Raw genomic sequence first — 18,589 nt, 5'->3', positions numbered from 1 at the left:
TGTTATTTATTACCTGCAGTTTGATACGGTATTTGATACTGATAATGATTATTGAGAATTCCTAGAGCTGCTGGCTGGTGCAATATAATCTATCAGTTTATGTGTGCACCATACAGCCTATAAATAAATAAATACCCTCTGTATAAATCAGACTGACCCACCACTCTGGGGGGAAGAGACCATAAGTGACGGTCAGACAGTTCCTCTGCCAGCTCAGGATGTGGTACAGAGGGATCAGGGTGATGGGGGTTCACTGAAAGGTGCAATTCAGGCTTTTCCCATGCACAAAGTGGTCCCGAATATGGGACAAAATGACAGACACAAGGTCATGGCCTGGCAGGTTGTTGAAGATTTGCAAGATAAGGTGGTGAAGTACGGGCTGGGTTCTGCTCAACTTATGCAGGTTCTCAGAGTGATAAACCCTGACCTGCTTGCTCTCTATGATAGTAAGAATTTGGCCTCTGTGTTGTTCCAGCCAGTGCCATTTCACGTTTTCATAACCAGCTGGGGATGGATGGCTGAAAGGGTGGCAGCATGTGCCTCATCTTAGATCCTCATCCATCCTAGAGGGTGTGGATGCGCTCGTGGGCCTTTTCTAAGCCTGATCTTCAGGCCACCTGGGACCCTCTCATTATCGAGCAGGCCCAAAAGGTAGGCTTCATGGCATTGTTGAAAACCATAGAAACAGCCACTCCCAGGCCACAATATGTGAAAATAACCCAGGGAGCGAAGGAATTGTTCTTGCCCTTTGTTGAAAGGTTTGCGTCAGCGTTAGAGAAGCAGGTTGGGGATGATAATTTGAGGCAAATTCTATGTAAGACTTTAGCGAGAGATAACACAAATGGTGATTGCAGAAAGATCTTAAATGCGCTGCCAGGTGACCCATCATTGACAGAAATGATTGAAGCATGTACAAGATAGTTACTGTGGACCACAAAATGTCTGTTCTGGAAGCTGCTTTGCAGACAGACCAGGCACTCTCTGGGGATGGCCACTGTAGGAAAGGGAAGAAAATTAGCAAGCAGAAAAAGGGGACAGTAGTGAAAAAGGGAACAAACTAATTTCTTGTGCTCAAGGTGTGGGAAGCCAGGTCATTTTGCAAATAAATGCAGGTCCACCCACCATGCCAATGGCAAATGTTTGGCAGGTTTGGGAAGCAGGGGACGGAGTGCACAGGGGAACTGCACATTGACACAAATGATTCCTTAGGACATGGCACTGGCACAGGGTGTCTCAGCCAACTCAAGGCAGGCACCCATGGTTCTGCCAGGGTGGATGTGCACACCACAGCAGCAGTCAGCTTCTTGTAGTGTGCATAAGGCTCCTCTGAATGCATTTGGGCCTTTGGGCCGTGGACTTGAGTGCATTGCTGGTAGGACGATCTAGTACCACCCTTCTAGGGATCTTTGTGCACCCAGGTGTCATTAACTCTGATTTCATGGGCCAAATTTGTGCCATGGTTTCCACACCCACCCCTCCATCACTATTCCAGCCGGGACTCACATTGCTCAACTTGTGCCTTTCCAGTCATGTGTTCCCAGGGCTGACCAGCAGCTGCGTGGAGATGGTGGCTTCGGATCCACAGGACTGCCACAAGTCCTCTGGTCCACAGACATACCTACTCTGCTGCCTCAGATAGCGTGCTCCATGATTCTACCGGGTGCCAGCCTGCCTCAGGTTCAGCTGCAAGGTTTGATCAACGTGACAGTCATCTCCTCCTCTGCGTGGCCTCCTAAGTGGCCTTTGGACTCTGGGTGCGGCTGTCAAAGGGTTGGGGGGTACAACACAGACCTTTATAAGCCAATGGGCCGTGTTGATCAAAAACTCAGATGGGCAGACAGCCAAGGTGCAACCCTATGTCACTGCAGCTCCAATCACCCTCTGGGGACGGGATGTGCTGGCAGCCTGGGGGGTATGGATTTGGATGGATTTTTGATGGGGGTCACTGTGCTGAAGGGCACAAAATATCCTACGCTGCCTTTACGGTGGCTAGTGACTAAACCCACCTGGGAGAACCAGTGGCCCCTACCACATGGTAAATTAGTCGCCCTTCGTGATTTGGTTCAGGACCAGCTTTGGCAGGGACACATTGAGCACTCTACCAGTCCCTGGAACGCTCCTGTTTTTGTGATCGAGTAAAAGTTGGGAAGTGAATGCTCTTGCAGGACCTCCGTAAGGTTAATGCAGTCATGGAAAGCATGGGGGCATTGCAGCCTGGTATGCCCTCACCCACCATGCTCCCCACAGGATGGGAGATCTTGTTCATTGATTTGAAGGATTATTTTTTTACGATTCCTTTGCATCCTGATGACAAACCTATTGGTTTGTACCAATATTACTGAACGGGATGTGCCTTGGCTTGTCTGGTCCCTGCTGCCAAACCAAATATCAGCAACTGTGGTGTTTCTCCCCAGAGATGCTGTGGCTAGCTGTGAGTCACAGCTGAGCATGTGGGGACAAGTCCAGGCATGTCAGAGCTCCGATGGTTTCAAGCTGCAGCTTATTCTCTTACAGGGTCACTCCTCAGCCCTCCCTGTGACTGGAGGAGCTGTTAAGGTGAATGGTGAAGGAAGGAGTGGGTCCTGATGGAGAGTTTTTAATCCCGAGTTTTTATTCTGGGCCGCGTGGCCCCTGAATGCACCAACAGTTCCAACAGAACTCTCGAGCATATGGTGTGCTTGCCCTTTTACCTGGGGAGAGGGAGAGGGGAGGAACCCAAAGACCCCCAATCAGGTACAAGGGGAGGGGGTCTCAGATGAAAAGGACACCTGGATGGGCCAATGGCCCCCAGTGGGTGGAAAGCATCCTTTGAACCTGCCAATCACTCGATGCTCCCCTGGAATTTCAGGACTGACAGACAGTATTCGGCAGAGGTCAGGGAGGGGGAGAGGAGAGGTGATTGACACCATCTGGGGAAGGAAACTTCAGGGAGAAACCGGGGAAACTGAGGCACACCAGGATAACACACTGCAACAAAGGGTCATGGCAGAATATCTCCAGAAGAAGGGAAAACCAGAGGTGGGAGGCAAGACTGGATCAGGAACTCCCTCCAGGAAAAACTCTCAGGGCACTGAGAAAACCCCTGTGGATCGAGAGGTGAGGAGGCCAGCCCGTACCAGTCTCCCACTGGTAGCAATGCTACTGCTCACTCAGTCCAAAGGAAGTGGAGGAAACACTTGTGAGAAGTGTTCCTGTCCCTTGTATGGAGGAGATACAGTAAGTGTATTAATCAGAGTGCACACAAACATGAATCCCAAATGTATCAGTCACTGCCAGTTAACAGCCTGTAAAGAGGATAATAAAATATATTGGCTGGTGTGAAAAATGCCAGTCACTTGGTTTTAAAAATTTAATGGTAATAAAATGGTTAGAAAAATAGTAATACAATTAAAGTAATAAAAATTTGAACAACTGAGATTTAGGACAATGTGAGGGAAGAAGAATAAAGAGTTATGGATGGTCCAGGTACTTCTTTCTGGGCAAAATAAGCCCAAAAAATGACACATGTTACCAGAGGATTAACCCTTAAAAGCAATAGCCTGTTGCATATTCATACATCTCATACATGATGCATAAATGCCATTCAAAAAAAGGATTCTGTCCAGTCAGTGTCAACTTCTTCCTCTTCATCCTAAGGTGTCTTCATGGCTGAGCAAGGCAGAAAGAAGTTTGTTTCTTCTGGTAATGAAGCCATAAATTCTTTTTTTCTGGAAGATTTAGGTGTCTTGTGGATGCTATCTCGGTACGAGTACCTCATTCCTTTCTTTAAAAAAATATCCCACATACACAGTTTCTATTTTAATATTATGTTATAACCTAGAGCTATATTTAACATAGTACTTAAAAAAATTAAAACAGCATAACTTTCTAAAATAACACATATAATAGTCATTTTAATATTTGCGAAAAGCCAGTCATAAAATACTCATTTTTCACAGCTGGCTAAAAATATTGCAAACCCAAGCCAGAAGATGTCAGGAGATTGTCCTATGAAAGATAGATGGGTATGTTTTGAACAAGAAAATGAAACCAACTTCGAGCATGCATTCAAAGAGAAAGAAGTGTAATAGAAAAGACAAAGGGATAGAGAGGGGCAAATACATGGAAATAATCTTTTTATCAATATGGTGGAAAAAATTATGAAAGAATTTAATTTGACTGATTGCTGGGTGTGCGGGAGGACACACTTAAGTGAAATTTGGCCAATGCTCCTGCTCAGCCCGTGGGCCCCCTTGCTTTAGGCCTTTTTTTTTCCTTATAATAAATGCTGAAATCACTTTTAGTACCAGGAACCTGCTTTGATATTTAACAACACTAAATTCAGGATTCCCTAGGCACGTGAAATTCAGGATCCCTGGGGCTGAGCTCCAGCGGTGGCAGTGAATTCTCTCTGCAGTAAGCGACAGCCTGGCTGTCCTCCTGTCCTCCACTAATGACAAAGAGCGAGAGCAAGAGAGAGAGGATGCCTCCAACCCCATTGTTTTTACCTGCCCCCCATTCTCCTGGTATATCTGTCCCCCACTTCCAGAGGAACTCCCAAAACCCAGAGGAGTTTCCCCTCCCCGCCTTCTCAAGCACTCAGCCAGCAGTGCCTCTTAGCAAGTCAATGGGAAAAAAATCCACAAGTAACAAGGAAAGAACAGAAAAAACCCAACTCCCAACAAAGCGGTGCTGGGTGAAGTTTTTGGGAGGTTCCAGCAACACCCAGGGTGGGGTCAGTGCTCAGCAGTGGGGCCCCCCGGCCCTCCAAACCACATCCGGGTGTGAAAACCAAAGTTCAGTCTTTGGAAATTGTAGAAGTTTAATAAGGGATATAAAAGGATTTTGGCTGTCGGCCAAACAACTCGCCCCTAATTTAACCCATTGTTCTCCAGATCCAGTTCCACTGCAGGGCTACAAACACATTCCTGAGTTTAGAGATTATTCAGACATTCCCGAGAGGTTTGGATGTTGCAGGAACTCTTGTTTGGTTTTAACCTCCGACTTGTCTGCAGGACATTCTGGAGATTAGGTCAATAAATTTGATTTCTTCTCCTGGTTCCATCCTATTGTTTCACACCCCCTGATCAATTGATAAATTCTTCTCAGGTTTGTGTCACTGTTATCACCTAGAGAGGCCGGTCCACAGGTGTGAGAAACAAGGGAAGTGTTTTACACTTGAGTCAGTTACACAAAAGCATTTTACCATTGCATAGTCTCTATTTTAACTTTTATTACTTATCTATTTAATATTTGTCTATTTTTAATATTTTAAGGCCTATGATATAATATCTATTTCTTACCCCAGCATTAAATTGGTTACAGGGTGCACATATAAACTGATAGATTACATTGTACCAGCGAGCAGCTACAAGGAATTGTTGATAATCAGTATCAATATCAAGTACCAGAGCAAAATACTTGTGATCAATAACATCGTGCAGAAGCCAATGCAGAATTGCAAAAACCAGCTATTTAATTGTCATTTATGACCCAGCTCTGCTGCAGCCTCTGTGGAAAGCTGGAAGCTGCTGAGGGGACTCATTCACCCCTGTCCCCCGTCCCTGAGTGTCCCCAGACTGTCCCTCAGTGTCCTCAGAGTGTCCCTGAGTGTCCTCCCTGCGTGTCCCTGAGCGTTCCTGAGTGTCCCTGACTGTCCCCAGAGTGTCCCCAGGTGACCCTGAGTGTCCTTGAGTGTCCTCCCTGTGTGTCCCTGAGTGTCCCTGAGTGTCCTCCCCTGAGTGTTTCCAGTGACATCACCCCAGGAATTCCCATCAGGATTTGGGACAATTTCAATGAAAATTCCCCAGATTTGTCTCAAATCCCCTGTGGGGAGGGGAGAGGGGACAAGTGACAGCAGTGATGTCCCTGAAGATGTCACCACACCAATGAGGTCACAGCGGTGACATCACTGTCCCCGCAGCAGCCTCGGGATGTCCTCCATGGCTTTGTGGCACTGCTCAGCCACCGCACAGCTGCCAGGGCCACTGTGGCCACCGGGGCCACCAGGGCCACCATAGGGATTCAAGAGGATGTTGTCAATGTCCTCAAGTATCCCCAGCAGGTGATCCTTGGCCAGGCGGGCACTGGCATTCCACAGCTGCTCAAACTCGGCCACTTGGGCCACCAAGGCCTCGGGGACATTGGGGAACACTTCCTCTGTCCCCTCCAGATAAGGCTCAATGGCCCCGAGCTGCCCCTGCAGCTCCTGGAGGAACAACCCGGCTCTGTCACACGCTTCCACCAAGCGCTCCAGCTGTCCCAGGCGCTCCTCTGCCCAATTTCCCCTCCTGGTGGCTGCCCTTGCCCAGATGGTGGCCGCCGCAGCCTCATCCATGGCCTCGCTGGTGGCCGCGGCCTCCCGGGCATCGTGCCCAGGCCCCTCATCCATGCCCAGGGCCACCGGCAGCAGCCGGACTATGGCCTCCAGCTCCTCCAAATCTGTGTCCCAATCCGCCTGGCGGGTGGCCTCGTACTGCGGGTCCCTGGCCCGGGCGATGGCCATGGTGACCATGGCCATGTGTGTGCACAGGCTTCATGGAGCTCAGAGGCCTCCATAGGCAGCCAGTCCCAGCTGTCCTGGAGTGTGGCCACCAACTCCTGCCAGGCCTCGGCTGCAGCTCTCACATCGGCCCAGGTGGTCCCAGGGGTGGCCCCGAGGGCAGCCAGGGCCTGGCCCAGGCAGGTGACACCACAGTGGCCCAGAGAGGTGACATTGCCAAGGCCCAAGGTCTCATGGAGTCTCCAGGTGAATCTCCTCAGGGCCGCGTGCAGGAACTTTGGGGACACGCGCCGCCACACGTCCCTGTGTTGCCCAGTCACAGTAGCCACCACCTCGCCCAGGGTGGCCACCATGGCCAACAGTGCCTCCAGCAGCTGTGGAGGGGACAGGGCAGGTGTTGGGGACCTGCTGGCACTTGTGGCCTCCTGTTGTGGCCCCTGTGCCCTCCTGGGGTCCCTTTGTCCCCTCCCTGGAGGGCTCTGCTGTCCCTTCTGTCCCTTTGTCACCCCCTCATCCCCTCTGCCACCCCCGTCACCTCTGCCAGCCCTCTGTCACCCTCAGTCCCTCTGGCCCTCTGTCACCTCCCCCCTTCCTGCCACGCCCTCCTGTCCCCTCTGTCACCCCTGTGTCCCCCCGTCACCTCCCCCCCAGCACTGTGCCGGGATTGTCGCACCTCTTGGGTCTCCATGGTCACTAGAGACACTCCAGGGACACCTTGGAAACACTCCGAGGACGCTCTGGGGACAGTATGGGTGACAAACACGCCCAGGTGACAGTTGGGGACACACAGGAACGTGGCCCCGCCAGATGGAGGAAGCAGGAAGAGGTGACATCACTGTCCCCCCTGCTCCCCCTACCTGGGGCCAGGGTGGGGTCCCCAATGTCCCCCCAATGCCCCCAGTGGGATCCCGATGTCCCCTGAGTGTCCCCACATGGCCCTGGTGTTGTCTCGATGTCCCCAACAAGGCCCAAGTGTCCCCTGATCTCCCGCTGGGGACACCAGGGTCCTGTTGTGGGGGTCCCCCAAGGTGTCCTTTCCCTTGGGGACACCAGGGCCACCCTGACATCCCCTGTCCCATTCTGGGTCACCATGATGTCCCTGATGTCCCCACAGTGTCCCCAACAAAACTCCGGTGTGTCCCTGGTGTCCCCAACACAGGGGGGACATCAGGGGGACACTTGGGCCTTGTTGGGGACATGGGGGGGGACATCGGGGCCATGTGGGGACCCTGCCCTGGCCCCACGGGTAGGGGTGATGGTGATGCACCCTCTTCCTGCTTCCCACATCCGGCTGCACCATGTCCCTGCGTGTCACCCGAGTGTGACCCGAGTGTCACCTGAGTGTCACCCGGGTGTGTTCACCTCCCGGAGTGTCCCCAGAGTGTCCCCAGAGTGTCCCCAGTGACCATGGAGCCCGGCGAGGTGCAGCAATCCCGGTGTGAGGGGGCAGGAGGGGATGGGGTGACACGGGGGTGACAGAGGGGACAGGCGGGGTGGAGGGGATACAGGGGGTGGTGAAAGGGGGCAGTGGGGGATGGAGGGGACATGGAGGGTGGCAGGAGGGGACTGAGGGTCACAGAGGGGACAGCAGGGGGTGGCAGGTGGTTGCAGAGGGAGCGAGGTGGGGACAAAGGGACAGAGGGGACATCAGAGTCCTCCAGGGAGGGGACAAAGGGGACTCCAGGAGGGCACAGGGGCCACCCCAGGAGGCCACAAATGCCACCAGGTCGCTGCCACTGCCCCTGTCCCCTCCCCAGCTGTCCCCCTTCCCGCTGAGGTTTCTGGTGTCCATGGCGGCCACCATGACCGGGCCACACAGGGACGTGTGGCACTGTGTGCCCCCAAAGTCCCCGAACATGGCTCTGAGGAGATTCACCTGGAGCCTTCAGGACACCCTGGGCTACCCTGGTGTCACCTCCCTGGGCCAGGCCCTGGCCACCCTCAGGGCCACCCCGGGGGCCACCTGGGCCGATGTGAGAGCTGCAGCCAAGGCCTGGCAGGAGTTGGTGGCCGCACTCACGGAGAGCTGGGAATGGCTGCTTCAGGAGGCCACTGGGCTCCGTGACACCTGCGAGGACATGGCCACCACCGTGGCCATCACCCAGGCCAGGGATCAGCAGGATGAGCCCACCCACAGGGACACAGCTGGGGACAACGTGGCGGCCACAGCCCAGCAGCTGATGGTGGCCCTGCACAGGGATGAGGAGGCCTCAGCGAGGGCCATGCGAGATGCCCAGGTGGCAGCGACCACCAACTAGGCCATGGCAGAGGCCGTGATGGCCGCCAGCCAGGCAAGGGTGACCACCAGGACGGGACATTGGACAGAGGTGGCCCTGGGGCCACTGGAGCGCTTGGAGGACACGTGTGACAGAGACACTGAGTTTATCAGTTACATCAAGTGCCAGCTCGAAGACATCGAGAGCACCCTGAAGTGGGCACACGAGGTGTTTCCTGATGACCCTGAGCACTTGGTGGCCAAAGTGGCCAAGGCCGAGCAGCTGTGGGAGGCCAGCACCTGCCTGTTCACCTGTCACCTGCTGGGGACACTTGGGAACATCCACGACCTCCTCTTGAGTCCCTGTGGTGGAGGCAGTGGCCCCGGTGGCCCTGGCAGCCACGTGGTGGCCGAGTGGTGCAAAAACCCATGGAGGACTTCCCAAGGCTGCTGCAGGGACAGTGCTGTCACCGCTGTGACCTCATTGGGTTGGTGACATCTTCAGGGACATCGCTGCTGTCACCTGTCCCTTCTCCCCTCCCCACAGGGGATTTGAGACAAATCTGGGGAATTTTCTGGGAATTTTCATTGATACTGTCCCAAATCCTGATGGGAATTCCTGGGGTGATGTCACTGGGGACACTCAGGGACACTCAGGGACACATAGGGAGGACACTCAGGAATTATCAGGGAGGACACTCAGGGACACTTGGGGACACTTCGGGGCGTGCTGGCACAGTCTGGGAACACTCAGGGACACGTAGGGACACTGATGAAAAATCATGGAGGACACTCAAGGAGGACACTCAGGGACACACTGGGTCAGTCTGGGGACACTCAGGGACAGGGGACAGAAGTGAATGAGTCCCCTCAGCAGCTCCCAGCTTTCCACAGTGGCTGCAGCACAGCCGGGTCATAAATGACAATTTAAAAATTGGCTTCTGCAAAAAAAAAAAATTTCACAAGAATTTTGCTCTGGTACATGATTATTGATTATTGATAATCCCTTGCAGCTGCTCGTTGGTACAATATAATCCATCTGCTCACGTGTGCCCCGTGCAGCCGATTTAATGGCAGTGTAATGGTCCCTGTGACCCCCCCCTCAATTTAGCAGGGTCCCCCCATGCACCGGGACCCCCCCATTCACTGCTTCCCCCCCTTCACCGACCCCCCCAAAGCGCTGGGACCCCCCCCAGTCCATTGACCCCCCCAGTGCGCCAGGACCCCTCACTCACCGCCCCTCCCTCACCCAGGGGACCCCCCCTCACTGCCCCCCACTGCCCTCCCACTCACCAGGACCCCCCAATCCATGTGTGGGGGACCGCCCCTCACACTCACCACGCCCCCCCGGGCCCCCCCATTGATTGAACACCCCCAGCCCCTTCCCCCGAGCCCCCGGCCCTCGTTGATCCCCCCGCTGGGGCCGGGCTGGCTCCACCCCCGGGGCCGCCGCCGTTTGGAGCCTTTCAATGAACACCGATCGATGTTGTAGCCACGCCCACAGGGGGGCGGGCCCGCGTGATTCGGCCAATGGGGAGCGGCGGAGCGGGGAGGGGGCGGGGATTGGGGAGGGTTGGGAATGGGAGCGTGGGAAAGGGGCGGGAGCAGCAGCCAATGGGGAGCGGAGGGGGCGTGGCCTGAGGGGCGGGCAATGAATGGGGCGTGAGAAGGGGCGGGGCCTGGAAGGAACCGAAACTGGGCGGGGCTTGTGCGGGCAATGAATGGGGCGTGAGAAAGGGGCGGGGCCATCAATGGGAACGTGGGAAGGGGAGTAAAAGGGACCCCCTGGGGACATCGGGGGGGTTTGGGGGCCCCTGGGTTCCCAAATGATCACAAATCCTGCAGGATCCCAAAGAATGATCCCAAATGATCTCAAATCCCAAATCCTGCATCCCAAAAAATCCCAGATCCCGAATGCTGCTGGATACACAAAACCAATCCCAAACAATCCCAAACCCCAGATCCCAAATCCTGCTGGATCCCAAGGAATAATCCCAAATTATCTCAAACTCTGGATCCCAAGCAATCCCAAAATTGCACCAAATCCTGGATCCCAAGCAGTGTTAAATTCCAGATCCCAAATCCTGCTGGAACCCAAGGAGTAGTCCCAAATGATCTCAAATCCTGGATCCCAAGCAATCCCAAATCACAGATCTCAAATCCTACTGGACACTCAAAACCAATTCTAAATGCTCTCAAATCCCAAACTCTGAATCCCAAAAAATCCCAGATCCCAAATGCTGCCAGATGCCCCCAAATGTGATCCTAAAAGATCTCCAGCCCTGGGTCCCCAAACAATCCCAAATCCCAGAGCCCAAATTCTGCTGGATCTCCAGAAACAATCCCAAAAAAACAATTCCAAATCAGGGTCCTGGCAGGGGAAATCAGAGCCCTGGGTGGGGTAATTGGGCCCTGAGGCGGTCAGTGGGGTCCTGGAAAGATAAATGGGGTCCTGGAAGGGTAAATGGGATCCTGAGGGGTTAAATGAGGGCCCTGAGGGGTAAGTGGGGACCTGAAAGGATGAATGGGGGTAAATCAGGGTCCTGGCAAGGGAAATCAGGGCCCTGAGGGGTCAGTGGGGTCCTGGCAGGGAAATGGAGCCCTGGGGGGTAGATCCGGGCCCCAAGGGGTTAAAGCCAGCCCCAAAAGGTTCCCTGAGGTCCTGGCAGGGCCAGTTCTGCCCCTCGGGGGAGGATCAGGGCGTGGGGCCCTCCCTCCTCCCAGCCTCGACGCCCTCTGCCCTCAGAGCTCTGGCCGCAGCCTCCGGAGTGGGACAGGGATGGAGTCCAAGGTGGGTACCCCAAAACCCTGGGATCACCCCCAGCGGGCACCTGAGGGGATTTGGGGGGGATTTGGGGGGGATTTGGGGGGATTTGTTGAAGTTTGGGAATCCCCAGGGCCATGGGTGCGGCTGGGAGGGAAAAGGGAAGTGGAAAGTTCCGGAGTCTGGGGAGTTCAGAGGGGCCGGGGAGGGTGAAAAGGGGGGTGGGACCTCCCAAATTCCTGGGGGGATTCAGGTGGAACCCCCCCAAAATCTCACCTGGATAACTGGGAACCCCAAAACCTCCCTGGAGCCTCACCTGGGACACCTGGGAAACCCCAAATCCCTGGGAATTCTCACCTGGGACCCTCCAAACCTCACCTGGGAATCCCTTGGGACCCTCACCTGGACCCCTGGGACCCTCCAAATCCTCACCTGCGCAGCTGGGAAACCCCAAATCTTTGGGAATTCTCAACTGGGAAGCCACAAATCCCTGGGAAATCTCAACTGGGGGCCCCAAATCCCTGGGGAACCTCACCTGGGACCCCAAAAACCTCACCTGGAGCCCCTCCAATCCCTTGGGAGCCTCACCTGGGACCCCCTTGCCCCCATGTCCACCCTGCCCCCCACCCCCGGGCCGTGTCCTCTAGATGTCCCCTGCTCACCCGGGACCCCCCAAACCCCCCCTGCACTCCCTCTACCCCCCAAAAACCCCACTGGAGACCCCCCAAAACCCCTCCTGGGACCTCCCAAATACCCCTTCACTCCCCCTACCCCCCAAAAACCCCACTGGGGACCCCCAAAACCCTTCCTGAGACACTCCAAACCCCCCCTGCACACCCCCTACCCCAAAAACCCCACTGGGGACCCCCCAAACCCCTTCTGGGACCCCCCCAAATCTCCCCTGCACTCCCCCTGTCCCCCAGAAACCTGACTGGGGACCCCCCAAAACCCTTCTGGGACACTCCAACCCCCCCTGCATGCCCCTAACCCCCAAAAACTTCACTGGAGACCCCCCAAAACCCCTCCTGGGACCTCCCAAATACCCCTTCACTCCCCCTATCCCCAAAAACCTCACGGGGGAACCCCCCAAACCCCTTCCTGGGACACTCCAAACCCCCCCTGCCTGCAGCCCCTAACCCCCAAAAACTTCACTGGAGACCCCCCAAAACCCCTCCTGGGACCTCCCAAATCTCCCCTTCACTCCCCCTATCCCCCAAAAACCTCACTGGGGACCCCCCAAACCCCTTCTGGGACCCCACTAACCCCCCTCTCCTGTCCCCAGGTGTCCCCTCCTGCCCTCCCTCCCGAGGTGGCCACGGCGGAGGCCGCACGGCACAGGCCCTGGCGGCCCTGGTGGCCCTGGCCGAGGCCTTGGGGACACCGGACAGCGTCCCTGTGGCTCTGGCCGAGGCCGAGGCCGCACTGAGCCAGGCCCAGGGGGCCCTGAAGGGGCTGGAGGCAGCCCGGAGGCCGCGGTGGCCCCGGCGGTGGCCCTGGGGACCCTGGGGGACGAGGACGAGCAGCGGCTGCGGCGGCTCAGGACCATGGCCGAGGCGGCGGCGGCGGCGCTGGGACGCGAGGAGGGCCGGCACGGCAGTGGCAGCGCTGGCTGCGGGCTGGGCACGGGGGTCACCATGGGGCTGATGGTGCTGTGCGCGGCCGTGCGTGAGTAAAAACCAGTATGGACCCGTATAAACCAGTATGGACCCGTATAAACCAGTATGGACCAGTATAGACCAGTATGGACCAGTATAGATCAGTTTGGATGAATTGGGCTGCGGGCCAGGCATGGGCTGGCTGTGGGGCTGATGGTGCTGTGTGGGGCTGTGTGTGAGTAAAGACCAGTATGGACCAGTATAGACCAGTATGGACCAGTATAGACCAGTATGGAATGGTATGGACTAGTATGGGGTAGTATGGACCAATACAGACCAGTATAAACCAATAAACCAGTACAGACCAGTATAAACCAGTTCAGACCAGTGTACACCTTGATAGTACGCTGCGGCAGTACTGTGTACTGTGGGTCTGTATTGCCTCAGTGGGAGGCACTACAGACCAGTATAACCAGTATGGACCAGTTCAGACCAGTATAGACCAGTATGAATATCTACAGACCAGTAGAGACTTCCCCCTGCCTGGATCCATACAGAGCAGTTTGGACCAGTATAGACCAGTTCAGACCGGTATAACTAGTATGAATATCTACAGACCAGTAGAGACTTCCCTCTGCCCTGTCCACTATAAACCAGTATAGACCAGTATGAGGCACTGTAGAGCAGTAAGGGTCATTATGAACCAGTATAGAGCAGTGGGGACCAGTTCAGACCAGTATGGACCAGTATGAGTTTCTACAGACCAACAGAGACTTTCCCCTGCCCTGACCAGGATAGACCACTCCAGACCAGTATAAACAAGTATGGACCAGTATAGAGCAGCATGGGGCAGCAGGGGATGCAGGGAACCAGTACAGACCAGTTCAGACCAGTATGGAGCCCGACAGACCAGTAGAGACTTTCCCCTGCCCTGGCATGGGAACACTGGGATTGAACTGGTGACACTGGGATGACTCACTGGGGTGGTGACACTGGCACGGTGACAATGGAGTGGGGACACTGGGCTGGTGACATTGGTATGGGGACAATGAGGAGCTGGCACTGGGCTGGCACTGGGAGCACTGGGATGGAACTGGGAGCACTGGGCTGGTGGCACTGGGACAGGACTGGGGACACTGGGCTGGAACTGGGCTGGTGACACTCAGGGTGGTGGCACTCGGGTGGTGACAGTGGGACAGAACTGGTGGCACTGGGCTGGAACTGGGGACAGTGGGAGGGGACTGGTGACACGGGGACAGAGATAGGGGGACAGGACTGGGGGCACTGGGAGGGGACACTGGGATTGAACCGGTGACACTGGCATGGTGACATAGACATAGGTATGGGGACAGCGGGGTGGTGACACTGGGCTGGCACTGGGACACTGAGGACACTGAGCTGGAACTGGGTTGGTGACACCGAGCTGGTGGCACTGGGCTGGAACTGGTGGCACTGCCATGTCCCAGGTGCCACCTGTCCGGTGTCCCCGTGTCTCTGCAGTGTCCCTGGACTCGGCCCGCAGTGCCCTGGGGGTGGCCGAGGACAGTCACCTGCTGCTGGCCCTGACGGTGGTGGCCGTGTCCTGCGAGGTGGCCTGGCGGGGCTTGGAGACATCGCGGCGTCACCTGGCCACCGCCGCGGGCCACCAGCAGGACATGGCCCTGCGCCTGCGGGACCGCGCCCGGCGGGTGGCGGCCACCAGGGCCAGCGCCGAGGCCACCGCGGCCACCAACGAGGCCACGGCGGATGTGCTGGGGCGGCTGGAGGAGGCGACGCTGAACCTGGGGAAGTTGGTGGCCGCTGTCACCCGGGACAGGGAGGTGACGCCGTGGGGGACACGGAGACAGGGCTTCCCCAGCGCTGCCCGGGAGCTTGGGGACATCGTGGTGGCCTTGGGGACATCGGGGGAGGAGCAGGAGGTGGTACGGAGGCTGGAGGTGGCCCAGGGGGCGCTGGCGGGGCAGGGGTAGGGCCGGGGTGGGGACACGGGGGTGGCATTGTCACCACCGGCGCACGGGGACACCCCGAGGGACATTGGGGACTTTGGGGCCACCCTCGTGTCCTTCCCTTGGGGACATCGGGGCCGCCCTGACGTGCCCTGTCCCGTTTTGGGTAACCACGATGTCCCCGCAGTGTCCCCAACGGGACCGCGGTGTGTCCCCAGTGTCCCCAGCGGGACATGGAGGGACACAGGGCGGCAGTTGGGGACACCGCGGGGACACCGCGGGGACATCGCGGGGTGCCCGCCCCGGCCCCGCGGGCGGGGGGGCGGGGACGTCTCCTCGCCCTGCCCCCATCCGGCCGCGTCCCGCGTGTCCCCCGGGCGTGTCCCCCCCTCCCCGCCACGTCTCTCGGAGTGTCCCCGGAGCGTGCCCCGGAGTGTCCCCAGCGGTCATGGAGCCCCGCGAGGTGCGACAATCCCGGCACGGGGCTGGGGGGGGGGGGCGACGGAGGGGACACAGGGAGTGGCAGGAGGGGACGGGGGCGTGGAGGGAAGCGGGGAGGTGACAGCGGGCTGGACGGGACCGAGGGTGGCACAGGGACAGAGGGGACAGCAGAGCCCTCCAGGGAGGGGACAAAGGGGACCCCGGGAGGGCACAGGGGTCACCCCAGGAGGCCACAAGTGCCACCAGATCGCTGCCACCTCCCCTGTCCCCTCCACAGCTGCTGGAGGCGCTGGTGGCCTTGGTGGCCACCCTGGGCGAGGTGGCAGCCACCGTGGCCGGGCCGTACGGGGACGTGCTGCTGTCCGTGCCCCCAAAGTCCCTGCAAAAGGCCCTGGGGACCTTCATCGGCCACCTCCGGGACACCCTGGACCACCCCGGAGTCACCTCCCTGGGCGAGGCCCTGGCCGCCCTCAGGGACAACCTGGGGGCCACCTGGGCCCATGTGACAGCTGCGGCCAGCACCTGGCGGGACTCGGTGGCCACGCTGGAGGACAGCTGGGCCCGGCTGGCCAGGGAGGCCACCGAGCTCCGGGACACCTGCAGGGACACGGCCACCGGGGAGGCCACCACTGCAGCCACCGCCAACAGCCGGGCTGGGGACCTGCAGGTCACGGCCACCCGCTGGGGGACATCTCTGCACAGCCTGGTGGCCACGGCCCGCCAGCCGCCGCTGGCCCTGGACAAGGAGGAGGTGGCCTCAGCGGTGGCCGCACACGATGCCCGTATGGAGGCGGCTGCCAGTGAGGTGGAGGCAGCCACCAAGGCCATGGAAGAGGCCGTGGTGGCCACCAACGAGGCAGAGGCAGCCACCAGGAGGGGACAGCGGGCAGAGGCGGCCCTGGGGCTGCTGGAGCGCTTGGTGGCCGCGTGTGACAAAGCCACCGCGTTCCCCCGGGAGCTGCAGCGCCAGCTTGGGGACATCGAGGCTACCCTGGAGGGGACAAATCAGGCATCCCCCGATGTCCCCGAGGCCTTGGTGGCCATGGTGGCCAAGGCCGAGCGGCTGTGGGAGGCCAGCGCCCGCCTGGCCACGTGTCACCTGCTGAGGGCACTTGGGGACATCCGCAGGCTCCCTGGTGGCCCTGGTGGCCGCGCAGTGGCCGAGCGGTGCCAAAGAGCCATGGAGGACATCCCGACGCTGCTGCAGGGACAGTGATGTCACCGCTGTGATGTCATTGGGGTGGTGACACCATCGGAGACACCGCTGGTGTCACCTGTCCTCACCCACCGTCCCAGCTCAGGATTTGAGCCAAATTTGGGGAATTTTCTGGGAATTTTCATTAAAATTGTCCGAAATCATGATGGGAATTCCTGGGGTGACGTCACTGGGGACATTTGGGGACGGGGACCAACCCAGCAAGGCCAGGTCACATACGGGTGCTGTTTCCATGACGATGGGGACAAATGGGGTCCTGGAAAGGGGAAGCGGGGTTTTGAGGGGGTGAGTTGGGTCCTGGCAGGGCAATGAGGGTCCTGAGGGGGGAAAGGGGATCCTGCAGACGTCATTTGGGGTCCTGAAGGGGTAAATGGGGGTCCCGATGGGGTAAATGGGGGTCCTGGCAGGTCGAGTGAGGGTCCTGAATTCCGTCCCAATTAATGCTTCAGAACCCTCATTTCCCCTTCCAGGACCCCATTTACCCCCTCAGGACCTTCATTTCCCCTGCCAGGACCCTGAGCCCCCCACTCTCAAGGCCACATTTCCCCTTCCAGGACTCCATTTCCCCTTCCTCATTCACTCCCCCACACAGGTTGTGCCCCCAGGCTCCGCCACAAGCTCTGATTGGTTGGATTGGAGAAAGGGGCGTGGCCGAGCAGGTGGCAAGGTCTGAGAATCGAAACCGAAATGGATGTGGGGGGTGGGGAGGGGGGGGAAGAGAGGAGGGGGAGGGACACTCCAAAAATGGGATCGAGACCCAGCCCCCACCAAAATCCCGGGAATTTCGTGGGAACCCCCAAAAAATGGAACCCTGACCCTAAAATCCTGAGAATTCCCTGGAAACCCCTAAAACACTGCGAATTACATGGAAATCCCCAAAAATGGGTCCCCCCAGATGCCCCAAAATAAGATAAAACTTTGATTTTCCATGGAGTTATCAGTTTTTAATGCCCCAAATTGGCATAAAAAGTTGATTTTCCAGGAATTTCCTGTATTTTAATGCTTCAGATTGGGATAAAAAAATTTATTTTCCAGGAAATTCCTGTATTGTAATGCTTCAGACTGGGATAAAAAAATTATTCTCCAGGAAATTCCTGTATTTTAATCCTTCAGATTGGGATAAAAAATTTGATTTTCCACAAAGTTCCTGTATTTTAATGCTTCAGATTGGGATAAAACTTTGATTTTCCTGCTAATTCCTGTTTTCCAGCAAAAACCCAGGAACTTCCTGGAAAATCAACTTTCAATCCCAATTTGAGCCATTAAAAAAAAGGGGCCCAGGGGAAGTTGGGGGTCCTGGGGAGGATTTGGCGGGTCCCGAGGAGATTTGGGGGTTCTATGGTCACAATGGGGCCATCCATGGCCTTGATGGGTCTTTGCTTTCGTCATCGTCATCATCATGGACTGTCCGTGGTTGTCAAGGGTCCTCGTTGTCATCATCAAGGACCACTCGTCTTCCTGAAGGTCATCATCATTGTGGAATGTCCACGATGGAGATGAGTCCATCACCCGCAGTCTCGATGGGTCTTTGCCTTTATCATCATCATCATCACAAGCCAGCCATGGCCATGAAGGATCTCCACTGTCATCAAAGGCCAGCCGTGGTCACAAAGGGTCTCCGTCACCATCAAGGGCAGTCCATGGTAGTGAAAGGTCTCCATTGTCACTGTCACACACCACCTGCTGTCCCAATGGGTCATTGCGTGCCAACCATGGTGGAGAAAGATCTTCATCATCCTCCTCATGGACCCTCTGTTGTGGCCCTGTGGCTCAACTGCAGTGGAGGACCATTGTCATTGTCATTGTCATCATGAGGTTCATAAGGCAGTGAGGGGACAATCCGTGGTGACATCAGGACCATCCATGGTGACACCAAGACCATCCATGGTGGGGACAGGACAATCCATGGTGACATCAGGACCATCCATGGT

At 56.9% G+C, this 18,589-nt stretch overlaps 2 protein-coding genes across 2 annotated transcripts; both read left to right on the top strand.

Moving 5' to 3' along the window:
- Positions 1-8,742: 8,742 nt before the first annotated feature.
- Positions 8,743-15,039, top strand: LOC135286323 (uncharacterized). The gene is made up of 3 exons (XM_064399436.1): positions 8,743-9,113; positions 12,743-13,125; positions 14,556-15,039. The coding sequence occupies exons 1-3, from the start codon at positions 8,743-8,745 to the stop codon at positions 15,023-15,025; spliced, it is 1,224 nt and encodes a 407-aa protein (XP_064255506.1). The 3' UTR covers positions 15,026-15,039.
- An 18-nt stretch (positions 15,040-15,057) lies between these two features.
- Positions 15,058-16,804, top strand: LOC135286340 (uncharacterized). The gene is made up of 2 exons (XM_064399473.1): positions 15,058-15,464; positions 15,720-16,804. The coding sequence occupies exons 1-2, from the start codon at positions 15,177-15,179 to the stop codon at positions 16,656-16,658; spliced, it is 1,227 nt and encodes a 408-aa protein (XP_064255543.1). The 5' UTR covers positions 15,058-15,176; the 3' UTR covers positions 16,659-16,804.
- The last annotated feature ends 1,785 nt before the right edge of the window (positions 16,805-18,589 follow it).

This window comes from Passer domesticus, chromosome 26, assembly GCF_036417665.1.
Source record: "Passer domesticus isolate bPasDom1 chromosome 26, bPasDom1.hap1, whole genome shotgun sequence".
In the NCBI taxonomy this organism is placed as follows: Eukaryota; Metazoa; Chordata; class Aves; order Passeriformes; family Passeridae; genus Passer; species Passer domesticus.
Note: the sequence above shows the minus strand (reverse complement) of the source record. Positions and strands in the feature narration are given on the sequence as shown.

Coding starts and splice junctions, on each gene's coding strand:
- LOC135286323 (XM_064399436.1), top strand. CDS start 8,743: ATGGCAGAGGCCGTGATGGCCGCCAGCCAGGCAAGGGTGACCACCAGG. Junction 9,114..12,742: donor AGCCACGTGGTGGCCGAGTG/GTGCAAAAACCC, acceptor TCCTGTCCCCAG/GTGTCCCCTCCTGCCCTCCC. Junction 13,126..14,555: donor GGTGCTGTGCGCGGCCGTGC/GTGAGTAAAAAC, acceptor GTGTCTCTGCAG/TGTCCCTGGACTCGGCCCGC.
- LOC135286340 (XM_064399473.1), top strand. CDS start 15,177: ATGTCCCCGCAGTGTCCCCAACGGGACCGCGGTGTGTCCCCAGTGTCC. Junction 15,465..15,719: donor CGGTCATGGAGCCCCGCGAG/GTGCGACAATCC, acceptor TCCCCTCCACAG/CTGCTGGAGGCGCTGGTGGC.